We start from the raw sequence: 13,847 nt of genomic DNA on the forward strand, positions 1-13,847 counted from the left end.
TTTTAGGAAGAAATTGAAATATCAGAATTAATTTTTACCTCCTCCTCGCCCATCTCTCCCTACCTCACCTCCCTAAATAGAAACAAGCTGAATTTTAAGTGAAACAATTAGCAACTCAATTTTTAAAATCCTTGTATTTGGTTTTAAATTGTAGAAAAACTGAGTTCAGATTTTGTTTCACGTTGGACTCCCAAGTTTTGCGTATGGATTAAATAAAGCTATTAGCAACAGAGAACCATTTCATCTTTTTAATGGCATGAGTTTATTTCTGTGGAGACTATTTCAAAGAAGCAGGCTTTTGAGAGGTTGAAGAATAGTTGTGGCCTAAAGTTCCTTTCCAAAGAGTTAAAAATTTGTAGCTGTTGGATTGATAGGGTCACATATTAGCTCTCACTCCTGCAGTGTTTATTGGAACTAGGTAGAGTCTTCTTGGCATCTTGAAAAGCCTGCCCCAGCCTCTAGTGCTTGCCCACTTTTTCATTGTCTTGGAGAGCCTGCTGTGGTTCTGTGGGGTCAGAGTTTAGACTGCTGCTTCCTTGTAGTTTTGTAGTTTGTAGTCTGTAGTTCTGAGTCAATTTAAAATTCTCACACCACTCCTGATTTATAGAGTGCTGGACTGTGGTAGATAATTATCAAGTTCCTCTATCCATTCCTTAGATGAACGAGACTTGTTGACAGTTTTCCAGCATCCTTGTGAAGGCCATGTGGAATAATATGGTGGCGTAAAAATGTTGTCATAATGATTTTTATAACTTGTAGCATGAACTAGGTACATGGTATGTGGTCTGGACACCTCGACTTACGTGTAGAAACGCTTCCAAAACAGAAATGCATTGCCCCTCTTTACTTGTGGCTACCAACTTGGAAGATGGGGCATCCTCCAAAAATTTTAGAGTTTTATAAGCTCTTTTCCATGGATATCTTGGGTGCCCATTTTAGACTCAAAATGTAATTTTGAACCACTTCATAATTCAAAGGAAATTAACCCAGCATTTATTGAATGCTGTTGTGCTGCGGGCATTGTGCCACGTGTTTTGATGTTTTCTTCATGTGTAAGTACAATGAAATGTGTTTCTTTACCTTCTGTATTTATTCCCCAAAATACGAATTTAAACTCATTAGCATGTCTGTTCATGTAGGCCATAAGACTAGCACTTTTGTTATGAATCATATAAAAATTACCGCTAATTACCTACTTTTACTTTTATTTTTTAATGGAGGAACCGGGGATTGAACCCAGGACCTTGGGCATGTTAAGCACGCACGCTGCCACTGAGTTATTTACCTTCCCCCCTAATTACATACTTTCAAAAAGCAGCCAAAAACTACACATGAAAGAAAAAATTGCACATTTATGGGGGGGAAGAACGTGAAGGTTGTTATTGTGAGCTGGTATTAGAACATAATGGTATAAAGAAAGTTATTTTGGATGGAGATTTGAAAATTAGAATAACGAGATAGTTGAATATGAGGGAAATTTTGTTTTCCCACTTTCAGACTTTCTCTTTTTGAATGTTTGTGAACGTGCTGTTTGATACATCTTCTGACTCATTGTGTTCATTAGGGCAGCAAAGTTTTATTCCCATAATACAGCTTTTTAAATACCTTTTAATGCAGTTACTTCAGATTTGTTGTTGAATACGTTTAAACCACCTATGAAAAAAACACATTTAGTAACGGCCTTCTTTTACCCTCAGGTCGTCTAAACTATTCATATCCAGGATCCGATAGCTCTCTGCTTATTAATGGTAAGTGATAACTGATTCACCCCAGCTAAATTCACAGAACTGTTAGTACCAGGTAGAAAATACAGTAGTTATGCTTCAGCAAGTGGAGAAATGACATTAGTTTGCTCTGTAATGGTGACTGCAAGTTACTACTAACCAATCAGCTTTTTTATGAATAATGATTATTCCTCCAGATCATGGCAGGAACTTTTTGAAACTTTGAGAGCCAACTGATTTGCTGTCTTGAAACTGGTGGCAGTGAGACTAACTGAGAATCCCATGACAACACACAAAGAGTGACTTCATCTGACATTAGCTTCTGTAGAGTGACCTTTGAAATTTCAACATAAACATTTCCATGTAGTTGGAAAAAAATGTCCCAGGAGAAAGGGAAGGTAATCAGATTAAAATCAGAAAAAGCAGTGTAAGACCACAGGGCTTGACACTGTGAAGGACGAGGTCATTCACTGCTGTCTGATGAGGACAAGGAAAGTGAAGTTTTACTGGCCTTTATTCTAGCGCCTTCAGTAAGTTCTTGCCTGTTCTAAATATTACCACTGCACAGTTGAGTCTCTTTATGTGCATATTAAGCAAACTAAATTTCATAGGGAAGGAGGGGCCATCTACTCATGAAAGGAATTAAAGAATTAAAAACTGTCTGTTTTCAGACTCACAGATGTAGAGAAGGAACTAGTGGTTACCTGTGGGGAGAAGGAGTGGGGAGGGGCAAGATGAAGGTGGAAGATTAAGAGATATAAACTATCGGGTATAAAATAAGCTATAAGGATGTATTGTACACTGTGGGGAATGGAGCCAATATTTTATAATAACTATAAATGGAGTATAACATTTAAACATTGTGAATCACTATACTGTATACCTGTAACATATTGTGCATCAACTATACTTCAATTTAAAAATATGATACTGTAAAATAAATGCATAAATAAAGTTTTAAGTGTCTGTTTTATAGTACTATAGTTTAAAATAATTGGGTGGAATACAGAAGTCTTGTTTACTCCTACTCTTTTCCTGTTGAATGTGGATTTCAGACTTGTGTGTTCGTAATGCCTTTCATTTGCCGAAACTTGACATTGTAAGTCCCACAACCTAAGAGATGTTCTTGACTAAATAGCTTTATTCTCATTATTCCAGAACAAAGCAAAGCCGAAAAATCCTACTCCTTGTCCAAGGAATGGGGAATTAAAAATGATTTTTATGACTGGATTTCGTTTTGGTTAGTGTTTGAAGTCAGTGTTCTGTAGAAAATAGAGTTGTTGAGCCGGGAAAAGTTAGGAGATTTGATTTATGAGAGTTACTGGGAGTGTAAGATCCCCTAGGGACTGTAAGAACCTCACTTGTTCATCAGTCTTTGGTCTTTTCATGCTGCAGCTGCCAGAAATAATGCCAAAGCATAATATGTCAACATAAATGTTTGTAGACCCAAAACCAAACACAGCGGTGACAGTGGCAGTCAGGAGAAGGGGAAATAATGGAAGGCTTCCTGTTGGAGCATGGGTTTATCTTTTCCTGTGGACCGAGTTCCAGAGGCAGGTGCTGGAAATGCAGTGAGCCAAGATTTGAGATACTGTTGTGTGATCTTAGGCAAAATGATCAACTCTTCTTTGTCCCAATTTCTTCATGAAGTCACTAAATTAGATCAGTTCCCCCTGGGGTTCATCTTTGTTGAGTTGAGAAAAAGTAACTCTGGTGGGTTTTCCTTAAAGTCAAATTCACTTAATTTTTTTTTTTTTTGAGTCTGTTATGATGAGATTTTTTTCCTTTTATCTCCCCCGTTGGTATCCATTTTTAAAAGAATAGATTATTTTTTAATGACCCTTACTTGGCAAAGAAAAAAATAAAGGTAACTTCCCCTCCTCTAAGCATTTTATGTGTTGAAATTTTATTGGTCAGTATACTCTAGAAGGAGACTAGATGGTTCTTACTGTGATATACATGGAAATTTTATTACAAAAGTATACTGACTGAGGTTAACATTGTCTCAAACTGAAAGATAGGAAGATAAAGAACAAAGATGCCAAAGAGGGGAAACTTGCTGGCTCCTCAGGCAAGACCCAGAATATGGGGTTATGGCTGCCATAGCCTTAGGTCCAGAATTGAGCTTTGCAGGGTCCCAAAACTTGATTGTCGGGTTTGATCAAGTGTTAGTTCTTAATAACCATCCACCTAGGACTGGATGCCAATTTATGCATTCATAATGAGGAGTAAAACTTCTAGGTAGACCAGATACTGGTGTTAAGTGATAGGCCCATTCTCTCTCCAATAGCAAAGTCCAGATTGTAGAATATTGCTTAAAAATCTTGAAATTAAAGCACAGTGGGGATGGAGGGATGTTAAGACAATTCTTTAGTCACCTTGATTTAGACTTAGGCATTGTCCATTCTCTTCAGTCAGATTTACGATTCATCTTCCATGGTGGATTGCTTCTATAGATAGATCGATCTCATTCATGTATTGATTCGTAGTAGCTTTGTTTTCCTGAGAGCTCAGGTTTTGGGGCTCCCCATATTACAAATCTAGTGTAAGGCACTAATTACGTTTAATGAAGTTAAATTCAAAAATCATAAATACTACCCATCTCATAGGATTGCGGTGAAGATTAAGTGCATGTAAAGTAATTTAGCGTAGCACCTGGCGTATAGTCAAATTAAAATAATTCATGTCAGTTTGGGGAGATTAGGAATATTAGTGCTAAAGATAAGGAAAAAACACAAAGCAGGGGATTATGAGGAGTTGTAAAATTTGTCTGTGATTGAATGTGCTTTCTTTGTCTGTTATTAAGATAGATAACCTGAAACTTACTTTATGCCCTTTTAAATGCAGTCCCTTCACATCTTAAATCCATTCAGCTTTTTCTTAAAACTGAAAATAAAAGCCTGATACATTGTGTTGCCTTATATTCATTATTCAATTTTAAGACTTTAAGAAACTATCAGGAGCTGTTCTTTCCTGTCCACCATAAATAATCTATTCAGGCTTTCAAAAACTAGAAAGGTGATTATATATATTCTACTTTGCTGCAGTTACATCCTTCAGGCTTCTGTTGAGTTGAAACTTTTCTTGCTTTGTTTGGATAAAAATCTGAATGAGCTGTTTCCTTTCTTTCTCCTGTGCACATTTGAATTTCAGCTATGATTTTTATTGTACAACTTGTTTTGAAATTTTCAAGCAATCTCAAAGCTTTTTGGAAAGAAGCGGGGTTTAAATCCTAAATAAATAAAAAGAAAAAAGATTCAGAGTAGTCAGTCTACCAGCTTCAGCAGTTCATATTGGAATAATACTGGAATTTGCACGTACGAAGATAAAAAGGGCTTACTCATCCAGCAGGTCAAGTTGCTTTTTTCCCCTTGGCTGTGCTCAATCATCAGTTTTCATACTATGCCGTTACCTTCGTATTCCACTCCTGGCTTGTAAAAGACATTGCCAGTGTAATTCAACAAATAGTAATTACAAATTATAGAGAATTACTGTTGTTGTGTTATTAGTTGTACAGATTTTTTTTGAGGGGCATTCTTGGGGGGAAATCCTTGTATTTTAAATGTATTTAAAAAAAACTTTCTAGCTACTTTTTGGATACTGTATTTCTTTGCTAGGGCTGTCATAACAGGTCCCATAGACTGGGTGGATTAAACAGAAATTTATTTCCAGTCTTAGAGGCTGGAAGTCTGAGATCAAGGTGACAGCAAGGTTGACTTCTTCTGAGGCCCCTCTCCTTGACTGGTGGATAGTTGTCTTTTCCTGGTCTTTACCTGATTTTTTCTTCTGCTCATGACTGTGTCCCAACCAGTCATACTGGATCAGGGCCAACCCCAGTGCCCTTTAACCTTAATCTCTTCTTTCAAGACCTTAGTTCAAATACAGTCACATCTGGAGGTTCTGGGGGTTTGAGATTTCAGCATACGAATTTTGAAGAGGGAACACTATTCATTCCGTAACAGATACCTTTTCCTAGTTAGTCTTATGTAATAGGAATACAGTTAGAATATCCATCTTACGGTTATGAAAAGCAAGCCTGCAACTTAGTGTCTCAGCTAAGTCAGAAAAGAGTGCTGAGCATAGGTAAGACTTCCCTCACACTCCCCCCGTGTGTCTTGGTTCAGCTCTGAGATAGACATCAGATTAAATGATTAATTTTCCATTTTACCTGACTTGAAGCTTTAATTTGCCCCAGAAAACTAACATTTAACCACCACCACCTCTGTGTAAAAGGGCTCGTGCCGTGGTACTTTCTCCCTCAACCTCCCATTTCACTGCTTTAGCCCTTAGGATTAGCTGCTTCAAAAATGAACCTTACGGCAGGGAAAGTTCTAGAACAGCAAAATACGGATGTCTTTCACTTAGAAGCATCAGCTAAAATATTTGCTTGTCCCAGAAGACGAGATTAGTAAGAGATCTTTTAAAGGTTAGCATAGAACAACATCTCTTAATTATAGTTCTTTGGAATGAAAGGGGAGAGATTGTTTGCTTAAGGAGGGGTGGGGGACGGAAATCTATGAAAAGAGAGGGTATAATTTACCCAGGAGAAATGTAGGTTGTAGTCACTTAATGAAAATGTATGTAGTGTGGTTCTATAGTTGCTACAGTTAGGGGCACATTGAAAGATCCCGATCCCTTCGTGAAAAAGACAATATGAAAATGTATTGTCAACTCTGAAGTGCTCTGTAGTCACTAGCAGTGAAATAGCAATGAAAAGCTGAGAGTCACTGTTGAAGACCAAGCTAAGAGTATGTACGTAGGAGTTTACTTTTGAGGAAGAGAGAAAACTATTATTTACTGAGCACCTGACTGTCTGACCATCATATATACACATGGGATCTTTTGTTATTCTCTCTTCATTTCTTCGTTTTATAAATAAGAAACTTTTCATTCATTTTATAGATAAGAGGGTTAGGGATATACAGAAACTGAAATTACATTCATTCTCTGCCCTTCTGTAAGGCAGCTCTTTATAAATAATTGTCTCATGTCTTGTCAGCATACTTTGGACATGGTTATACCAACAAGCCTAGTACAAACACAAGCCAGTTTTAACACAGGAAGTCCTGTTAAGCATGTATCTAAAATAATTTTGTGACAGTGAGCCCATTAATAAGTTAGGAGGTAATTTATAAAATCATTTAAAATGACTCTTTGCATCTTTGTTGAGTTGTGTGCTTCGGTCTTTGTGATGATAGATGATCGTCTGCTTTCTGGTTCTGCCACCTTTATTCTTTTGTTAACAAATTAACTCCTTTTAGCTTCCAGCCTTTGATTTATATCTTTTTAATTGATTTACTCATTTGACTAATTTCCCCACATACATTGGTTTTTTTTTTTTTTTTTTGGTCCTACTGGAAAAAATCCGTTATTTGATAATATCTTTTAATCTGAGCCCTCTCCCCTGGTTTTTCCGAGTAGCCTTGCTATCTGCCTTCTCAGCATGGGGCCAGCGAGAGGGAGGTGAAGCCTGAGTAGGATCAGTCTTTCACTGATCTAGAAGCTAATAATATTTTATTTCTTGTGGCCTAAAGGCCTACCAGATTTGATGAGATGTCCTCATGTAGGATAGGATGCTTTTCTTTAATGTATCATTTATTTGCTTTTAACATAAATACCAAGAAGAAAACCAAAAAGAGCCCATTAACAAATATAGTAACATAGGCGCTCACAGTAGTAATAAATGTAAATAGTACAAAAAAGGGTAAAGCAAGAATGGAATCATTCTTCCTTTGCCCATCTTAGATCCTGTTCCCAAAGGTTCTTGTGGTTGTGTTTAGAAAAAAATATTTACGTATCTTCTCACATACTTATATTTTCTTTATTTTAGAATTCACACAATAAGAATCATACAATACATATAGTTAGAGAGCCTCATTGGTGCACAGGAATATGTGCTATATTTTTTAAATGGCTGCATTTTTCCTTATGAATATACCACTATTACGGATACTTTCTTTTGTGACTGTAACAAATTTTACAACAAATGAGAAAAAAGATACATTTTAAGAGATAAACAATATTTCCATATATGTATATATATAAATGTATTTTGAAAAAGATCTGGTAAGTCTTTCTATACCTTCTTACAAGTCGAGCATCTCAGACTAGTGGAATGTTTTACTAGAGGAAATTTAATGATGAATATAGGGCATTTGAAAGCAATCTGGTAAAGACCCTTTGGAAATAAAGTATTTATCAGTAGATCTAATAACAGCATGCATCTAGAAGTTATAAAAATTTATAGCCATAATGGTTCCAACCCATTTAGAACGTTTTTGAACCATTTTAGTACTGAACATTAAATTATTGAGGACTTTATAAATCAAAACTAAGAAATAAATATAAAAGCTAAACATAGAAATATAGTATTCAGTTTAACTCTGATGGGAACTAGAGGATTTCTTTTTTCACAATATCTGAGGCTGGAAGTCTGTCTGACATGTTCCTCGGGAAAAGTGGTGAAGATCTGTGTCACAAGTATTTCATCCTAATATTTTTGAGCCAAGTATAATTTGAAATAGATAAGAGAAAGGTGCTTAGAACCTCTCTCATACATAGATGAAGTGGCACCACTTACCATTCTGTTAATATCTGGGTTTTGGTTACATAGGTGTGTTCATGTCATAGAAAATTCATTGAACTGTGTACTTATGATTTGTGTTATTTCCTGTGTATGTCACATGTCAAAATCTACATAAAAATAGTATACAGCATTAATAGCATTATAATAAGTGGAAATCAAAAATTTAAATATTCTCATTTTCTGTGCTCCAGAATGTCACTGTCATTTTATTTTCCCCAGTACTAATTTGGGCAGGTTTGTAGTTACAAGCATTGTACACCTATAGCCTGTTTTCCCTAAATATGGGAAAATGTTTCTAAATAGATTTTAGAATTTAATCTCAGAATTTAACCATGAGTTACATTAACCAGCTTGATTTTGTGGTACAGGATCAAAGTTTGAAAGTATACATTTGAAGACTCTGAAAGTATTTGATTTTTGCTTTTGATCTATACCTTTTTTTTTTTTTTTTTGTTACTGTTCCTGATACTATTTTTGAACTAGTGGAAGCTATGAAAGTTTTCCCCTTAATTTTGTACCTTTAAAAGCCTACTCTTTTCAAATATCTATTTTCTTAGAAATCCAAGTAGCATCAATCAACTTTTTAAGATTGACAAGTAAGATTTTCAAATCATTCATTTCCCCAAACTCCCTTGTCTTTGAAGCAGTTATATGAATAGAATGTTCTTAAACAAGCAGCTACTCTTGTGATATCTGTGTCTTTCTAACCTCTGTCAGGTTCACTAAGTGAGAAAATACCTCCCCTCGCCCTAATTTAAGAACTATTTAAGCGAAAACCTTACTGCTTGAGGGAGATTTTATGTGGTTTTAATCCATTTACCCAAGTACTTCGGTGACACGCGGTGTTATCTAGTAGTGATAAAATTGTATTTTAGCGTGAGACATAATTTCATTTTGAAAAATGTGCACATGGTACTTGTAAGTTATAACTCAGTTACAACTGAGTTATACTTCCTTAGCATTTATCCAGAGGGCGAAGGATTAAAACCCTGACCAGTTTGTGTAATGATCTCTTAAAAGGTGCTGCAATTTCTAACTCAAAAAGCTATCCCAGCTTCCTGTTTAAACTTCCTCTCCAGCTAGGACCTGACTTGTTCCATATGCTTCTGTTCTGGGCACCTCTCCGTGAGCTTTCCAGCATCTCGAATTGTGATATTGCCAGGTCTGCAGTGCCCTTTCCCTGTTTTTCCTTTAAGGTCCCTCTCAAAGCCACACCCTCCGGTCTCTGACTCTTTAATCAGAACCAGTTTCTCCTCTTCCTCTGCTCCTGTTGCACCTAACATTTAACGTGCCAATTGCTGTAATAGAGACATTATCATTATTTGCTTATGTGGCTGTCTGGTCTTTAAGTTCCTTGGAGTCAGGGTCACGTGCTGTTTATCCATAGTGCTTGGCAAGATCTGGCAGTCCAAGAAATGTTTGTTGACTAGAATTAGGGTATTTGGACAAACTGCACTTTTAAGTGTCAGTTTGTTTGAGGGAAGAGATTTTCTCAGCTTTCCTGATTTGAAGTTTATACTGCCGTTTTCTGAGTATTCATTTAAGTGTTGTATGTATCATGGTTTTTCTTGTCTTCTTGGTAGCAGCCTTGGTAATAAAGTGCCACACTTTTTACTTTTCAACATTTGGAACATGGTAGAAGGTTTGATAAGGGACAAGAAACTTTGGCTAAAAGGAGGTTCATAAGTTTCAAAGGTTTTATTTGTTATGATTTTCTTTATTAGGGAATAATTGAGAAATGGTATAAACTTGCTGTTTATCCTGTAATGGTGGAAAAAGTCCTGAATTAATTATTGAAATATCTACTGAATGGCTAGTTAGCAGGGACTTGTGGGAGAAATTCAGATCAATTTGGTAGGAGCTGGTTTAGACTGTGTTACACACTGCCTTAGTTTCACGCGAGTTTGGACCTTGGGTGAGAGTGATAGCAGAAAACTTCCTTGAAAACAAGTAAGGGTCAATACACTTTTACAGTGTCCTTGAAGAACTTAAAAAAAAAAAGCATTAAATTGACCTCTCACATTCAAATTCCTTATTTTTTGAGGTATTTACCAAGAAATGAGGAATTTAGTCAGTTTTTGTTTTTTCAGTTTCTAAAGCTGGTAGATAAAATCATGGTTGATTCTTCTGACAATGTTTGAAAGGTTTTTTTTTTTTTTTTTTTCTCATTTGACATGCAGCAAGGACATATGGGCGAAGGAGAGGTAACATTATTGTTTCTAACTTTTGAATGTGTAGTTGTATTTGGAGAGGACCCAAATTTGCTCAGTTTCTAAGCAAACTGGGGGCGGGGGGATGAAACATAGCTTTGATCCAGACATACTTTATGTGTTACAGTTAATGTTGTAGACATTCTAATTTTGAGGGAGTCAGAATGGGAGGATTTGGATTTGAATCTAAATAATTGCCCTATGTTTTAAACTCAACTTATTTATATCTGAACATTTGTTTCCTTTTTTTTTTTCTTTCTGAAAAGACTTTCTTAGGAGAATAAAATTAAGAATCTTTAAAAAGGAAAATACAGTCTGACTAGACTCAAAATACCTGGTTATATTGGAGGTTCAATTATACCTGAATACTTTATGTCTGCTTTTTTTTTTTAATGAAGTCAGCATAATACATTTGGTTTAAAATGAGATTAGCTAAATTAATGACTAGCCCTATAAACTTCGAACATTGGGGGAGGGGAAAGCTCTAGAAATTTTAGATTTTTAAAAGATTCATTTCCTAGAGGTGCCTGAGTAAACTTTATTTTTGCCTCCTTTACTAGTTTTTCCTTTTTACAAGAGAGTTAGACAGTTAAATAGTTTAGCTTTAAAAATAAGTGACTTTTTGAGGATCCAGAAATAACCTCCAATTTTATAGTCATTTTTTATCTTCATTATGTAACTTTTTTGAACTGTGGTTTTAAAGGGTAAATTCGTAACAAATAAGCGGTGGTTGTTTGTGTTTAATAATGAAAGTTGAAAGGAAGACAAGTGTGGTGACAGAAAGACATTGGAATGTTTCAATAAAGGAAGAAAACCTAAGATACATTTCTGCAGGATCCATTAACAAATTCCTTATGTAGTACCTAGAAGTAAATCTGCAGCTGGGAAAGTGACCAAACAGTGCCTGAGAGAGAGTCTACAGTTATCTGTAGTTCTTTGTTTTGCTTATGATTTATAAATTTGTATTTTGCTGGGAGGTAAGTACGGGAAAGATATTAACCACACCGGCATCTCTGGTCTTTTCTGCTTTTATATTCTGTATGATAGGATTTTTCTAACAGCAAGCGTGATGACTAGTTTTTAGAATTAGATACCACCTGTAGCAGCTGATAATTGCTCAACTTAAAAAAAAAACAGCTTTTGCATGCCTAAAGCTCTTAAATTTTGTAAGACTAGACTGTAAAGCTGAGTAACAGCATTAAGTGGGTTTTGATAATATCCCATCAGTTAGGTAAATTAACATGCGTATTCACTTTAAAAATTGACTTGTTTAGGGGGCAGGGTATAGCTCAATGGTAGAGCGCATGCTTAGCATGCACGAGGTCCTGGGTTCAATCCCCAGTACCTCCATTAAAAAAAAATTAAGCAAATAAATAAATAAACATTATTACCTCCCCCTCAAAAAAAAAATCGATGTTTATTTTAAGGACATTCTTAGAGGAAATTGTGCAGGCTATATTATGTGATGTTTTAAAGACATTTAAGTGATCTAGCATCTGATAGTCAAATTTAATACTTAGTGTACACGTCCAAGTTGCCTGTGGCCATGGGACCCTGCCAAGGCAGTGCCGTCTGCTGCCGGCTGCCTTCAAAAGAGTGCTCTCTCCTACTGTACTGCCATTCCACCTCGCTGAAGTGTCTGGAGCCCAGTGGGGAGAGTTGAACAGCCTCTGTTTAACCATGTCCTTTCTCTCTGACTCAGTTGGGACTTTAAGGTGATGGAAATTCAAGAGCGTATCTAAGTGATTTGTTGTTCAGTGAGAAAAAGAAAAGCTTTAATGAGTCTCCTGCTTTCCTTGTTTCTTGTGTAAGATGATCAGTGGCAAGGAGCATTTTCTGTTAGCATTTTTTTTTTCCTGCTTTCTGTTCCAGGTCAGTCCTCACTGTTTCCAATGGAAGATGGATTCTTGGATGATGGCCGTGGGGATCAACCTCTTCATAGTGGCCTGGGATCACCTCACTGCTTCACTCACCAGAATGGAGAAAGAGTGGAACGATATTCTCGCAAGGTGTTTGTGGGCGGATTACCTCCTGACATCGATGAAGGTATATTTACAAAGAGCCGTGTATAGGTAACGCATAGTAATGGTTGCTGTTAGTATAATGGCCATCTTATCTGGCTCCGGGCGTTTGGTTTTGATTGCATTGTTCTCTGGTCAGATCTTCTGATCATAGTGTGGAAGATTAGTTCACACAAGGAAGGGGAACAGGACTTTGGGAACCAGCTGAAGCAAGTGATTGGATTAAATGACAAAGAGTGCACATCATTGGGAAAACTTCTCAAGGATTCTGTTGTGGGCAAACAGACGCTAACTGCATTTCTGTGTGTCCTGCCTTGGCCTAATTCAGTTATGCATTTTCCTCTCTCTTTTTATGAGCTCTCTTTTAAATGTACAGTTAATTGTTTAAAAGCGTAAAATCTTAGATTCAGCATGAATTTTTGAAAACATAACCTAGAGTTGTAGGGAATCTTGAGTTACATCATTTTGTGAGTATTTTTTCACTTGTCCAATATTTTACATGCTTTCTAAATGCCATGTGCTGTTTTGAGGCTTGTTTACAATAGTAAACAAGATAGAAAGCCCCTTCTTGGATAGATTTGACATTCTAGTGGGGGAAGGCAGATAAGAAAGTGTATAAATATGCAAGAAAATATTAGAGAGCAAGTTCTGAAAAGAAAACAGGTCGATGTGATATAGCGATGCGGGAAGACTTGAGAGGTGAGGTGGTTAAGGAAATCCTCTTTGAGGAAGTGATAATTGAGCTGAGACCTGAGTAAGGAGCATACAGAAGGATGTAAAGGACTAGCTGTCACCTGTGGGCCTAAGTGACCCCAAAGAAAATCAAAGGAGCAGACCTGATAGCAATCGTGTATCTATGGTTGCTTTTTACCCCCTGATCTCTTTTGTCTTGGTTCCTGAATGGAAAGGGAGAGAAATGTTGATGGAGGATAGAAGAGTTTTCTCTAAAAATCTTTAGTGTCTAATAATAAGGTTTAATAATCTCTCATTTAGATTGGGATTAAACATACTGAGCCACCGTGTTTTCCTTAAGGTGATTGATCTTTTGGAAAGTTGAGACAAAAATGGTTTCAAACAGCCAAGGATTGAAAAATAAACTCAGATTTCGGGGTTTTTTTTTTCGGTCTGTGATAAAATGTCCTGGAGGAAGCTATGCTGAAATATCAGGCCAAACTGAATCAGTCTCCATCCTTTTCTCAGGAAGTGTAGCTTCTGTTCAGAGTGTTCATCCTGGGCTGAACCTCTGGTCACAGTGTTGTCCACTCCAGTAATACTGGTCCTGGGTGTGGCCTTCTCTTTTCTCTAG

General features: G+C 36.5%; 1 protein-coding gene across 3 annotated transcripts in view; it reads left to right on the forward strand.

Annotated features, from left to right (window-relative positions):
* The window catches only part of CPEB4 (cytoplasmic polyadenylation element binding protein 4), a 62,456-nt gene that overhangs the window by 35,359 nt on the left and 13,250 nt on the right, over positions 1-13,847 (forward strand). Inside the window, exons 3-5 of one of the 3 annotated variants that reach the window (XM_031437811.2) lie at positions 1,698-1,748; positions 10,491-10,514; positions 12,393-12,566. In XM_031437811.2, the coding sequence (XP_031293671.1) occupies positions 1,698-1,748; positions 10,491-10,514; positions 12,393-12,566 (249 nt within the window). The remainder of the gene's footprint in view (positions 1-1,697; positions 1,749-10,490; positions 10,515-12,392; positions 12,567-13,847) is intronic. The other 2 variants (XM_031437812.2, XM_031437813.2) reach the window with 2 other exon arrangements.

Source organism: Camelus dromedarius, chromosome 27, assembly GCF_036321535.1.
Source record: "Camelus dromedarius isolate mCamDro1 chromosome 27, mCamDro1.pat, whole genome shotgun sequence".
Lineage (NCBI taxonomy): Eukaryota > Metazoa > Chordata > Mammalia > Artiodactyla > Camelidae > Camelus > Camelus dromedarius.